Raw genomic sequence first — 3,409 nt, 5'->3', positions numbered from 1 at the left:
CTACACACTACCATATGCCAAACGTGGTTGTGTGAAGGTATGGCTATACAAATAGTATAGATACAGCAAGAATAACACCTTCTGTATACAGTAAGATCGTGACAGAATAAGGAAGTCAGTCTATTTCTTCGACAGATGTTTTATCTCTCTTTAACTGTGTCTGTAGGGATTTGGCCAACTGATTTTCGATGATATCCAATGTTCCTACATGGTTTTGAAATAAATCTCGTTTTTAGGATTTTCAAAAGGAAATTATCCCCCAGCCAGGGTTCTAGTATGACTTATTATATTGCTATTGTAGCAAAATAATTTACAACCAGATGTAGTTTAGTCATCAAAGCACCCTCATGAATTAGAAGGAAACATTTCCACATAGAACAAGGATACGATTTCTTCCTTGCCAGACTTCAGTGCAGTGAGACAGTGATGACTGAGTCAGCAATGAACAAGTTGTAGTGAACTTATTCAGCTACATTTCAAGAAGGAAACTTTGCATTACTGTCCATGTTCCTCTGTATCCTTAGCCTAGGAACTTACTGGTGTGCAGAGCAGCTTGTGCCTATGAACTTTCTCAGAATCTCTTTCACCTCCTTGTTCCTCAGACAATAGATTAGAGGGTTCAATGCTGGAGTGAATACAGCATAAAAGACAGACACTATTTTGTTGAGGTTGAATGGATGGATCCTCCTGGGCCTGGCATACATGAAGAGAGTGGCTGAGAAAAAGATAATGACTACAGTGAAATGGGATGTACAAGTGGAAAAGGCTTTTCTCCTTCCCTGGGCTGAAGGCATACGCAAGATAGTTGACAAGATGCAGCAGTAGGAGAAAACAATGATCAAGAGAGGTACAAGCAGGATCACCAAGGCTAATGCAAAGTCCACTGTCTCTGCAAGGGACATGTCAGTGCAGGAAAGGTTCAGGACTGGAGATATGTCACAAAAGAAGTGGTTTATGACTTGTGGGCCACAAAATGTGAGTCGTAAAATAAAAGAAACCTTGACCAAGGAAATGGAAAAGCCTCCTGCCCATGAAAGAACTGACAGCTGAAAGCACAACTTGTGGGTCATGATGGCTGGGTAGCGCAGGGGATGGCAGACAGCCAAATAGCGGTCATAGGCCATTACAGCCAAGAGAACACATTCAGTACACATAAGGGAGATAAAGAAGTATAACTGCGTCATGCAGCTGGAGAATGAGATGGTCATGCTCTGTGACCAGAACCCAAATAAAAGCTTAGGCAATGTTACTGAGACATACCAAATCTCCAGGAAGGACAAGTTCCCCAGGAAATAATACATGGGCTTTTGGAGGTGGTGGTTCCTTTTCACCACAGTGATGATGATTGCATTCTCAGTGATTGTTACCATGTAAGTGACCAGAAAGAGCAGGTAAAGCAAGGTCTGGACCTGCAGCCCATAGGAAAATCCCAGAAGAATGAACTCATTGATAGCAGTTTGGTTCTTCATTCCATATTGGGTGCCCACAGCTATCCCTGCAGATGTCAAAGCAGAAAAAAAAGCAAATGTAAGAGTTCAACAAAAGCAAGTTTGTATGAAGAATTACGGCACTTAGTGAACTGTTTCCTGTGGAAACTTTTTACAAAGTAGAACCAACATTTCCAACAAGAAAAAAAGAAAGTGAGAGGGACACATGCCTTTGTTTCCAATGACTTGTTAGTTCACTTTCAATAGCAACGCTGGAAAAACAAACCAAAACTCAGGAAAAAAAAAAGCTCCAGAAGACCTCTTTAATGCACACTATTTTCCTGTAGGATGAAGTATGGAAGAACACAGAGACTCTGGCTACTGACATTCACATTGCTGAAAACAAATGTTCAGGTAGATACCTTTTGTCCATCCAAAAGGAAAAAAAAAAAATCCCTTTCCACAGACCAAGTCCTAGGCAAGTTCCATGATCCAAAGGAGATCCTGAGCAAAAACATATTCCCCATAGAGAACAACAGTGACTGTCTAAAGCTCAGTGAAGAGTGAAAATGGCACAAGAGATCATCAGGCATCTACCCTCACATTCAGCCCCTACAGTGCTCCTTCTATCCTGTCTTTACTACTCATGACTTCCTAATGAACTTAATAAAAATTGTACACCTCCGATTAGAAAAGTCATTTGTCAAAAAGAATAGACACTGATGTGATATACACGAGTGGGTATTTTTGTATTTACAAGGCAGACTTGCAGAATATCAAAATCAAGGCAAGGAATGGAAAGGCAAGAAAAAACTTGCTTTTTTATTAATCGGGAAAATTTAATGGAAAGACTTGATGCATTTTGCTATTATTCTTGACTTACAGGTATAATCCCTCATTATACTTCTGGTAGTATACATGATGCAAATGTATGGGATGGGATAATCAAGAATAATTGCTTTTTGAAGCATTCAGCCCAATAATTTACACCGTAATGGATATGTGATTTCCTGAATTACTCATCTGTTACAGTAAGAAAACATTAAGACTGACTTACCAATTCAGGATTTCCAGGTATGTATGTGGCCTTTAAACTCCTGTAATAAGCAGTGGATCAGATATATTCTTTTCTAACCTACCTGAAAGGTTGTTCTTTAAAGAGCTCAGTGTCTTTTTCTGGGAAAGCTTCGCTTTCCTGAGCTAATAAAGTCTTCTGCCAATTAAAGAAATGTATAGGGAGAGGAAACTTATTATCTCTCATTATCTCCAATAATTATCCCCAGATGCTAATTTATATGTATAATTGTACATAGTAGAAACATAGTCTGAAATGAGGTCAGGGGAATAAAGACCATAACAGAAATTATACGTGTCATGCTTTGTACAGAAAAACAAGTGTTCTTTCTCTAAAATACATTAGGAACACAAGACTAGGTAGGAAGTACATTTGCTGAAATGTTTGAGAATTCTGCAGTTTTATTTTGAATAAAAAGAGACATTCTGAGAAATATTTTTTTCTTTTTTTTTTTTTTTTTTAAATCTCCTTCAGTTTACACATCTAAACATTAAAGATGCAGGAATTGGTTCATGTTTAAGAAATCTACATATAGATATCTATGTAGATGTGTCTACCAAGGAATGCAGATTTTATTTTCTAGATAGGCACACAATGTCATCTTAAGTGTCATTGGACCCATCTAGTCACAAAATTGCTTCCACGGAGGGTGATATATCATACTCATACTATGAATCACATGTGAGTATGTATACCAATGCCACTTACAGCACAGCTTCCTTTGAAAGACAAACCAGGAAAATACACAAAGAAGTAACTGTGTATTCTAATAATAACTATAATAACTAATTAATAACTATTAATAACTAATAATAACTAAATTCTAATAATAACTAAAGAGAAGCAACCGTGTAGTCTAATACAGTTCCCACTGTAAACAGCGGAAGGACTAGGAGTATGGAACGTT

The 3,409-nt window shown here is 37.8% G+C and overlaps 1 protein-coding gene across 1 annotated transcript; it reads right to left on the bottom strand.

The window, feature by feature from the left end:
• Positions 1-533: 533 nt before the first annotated feature.
• LOC309600086 (olfactory receptor 6B1-like) lies at positions 534-1,469 on the bottom strand (the record flags this gene model as incomplete). The annotated part of the gene is made up of 1 exon (XM_082332155.1): positions 534-1,469. One exon carries the CDS (start codon positions 1,467-1,469, stop codon positions 534-536), a length of 936 nt encoding a protein of 311 aa, XP_082188281.1.
• Positions 1,470-3,409: the final 1,940 nt, after the last annotated feature.

Source organism: Platalea leucorodia (genome assembly GCF_965183815.1).
Source record: "Platalea leucorodia genome assembly, chromosome: 22".
NCBI lineage: Eukaryota > Metazoa > Chordata > Aves > Pelecaniformes > Threskiornithidae > Platalea > Platalea leucorodia.
This window is presented reverse-complemented; position numbering and strand designations above follow the sequence as displayed.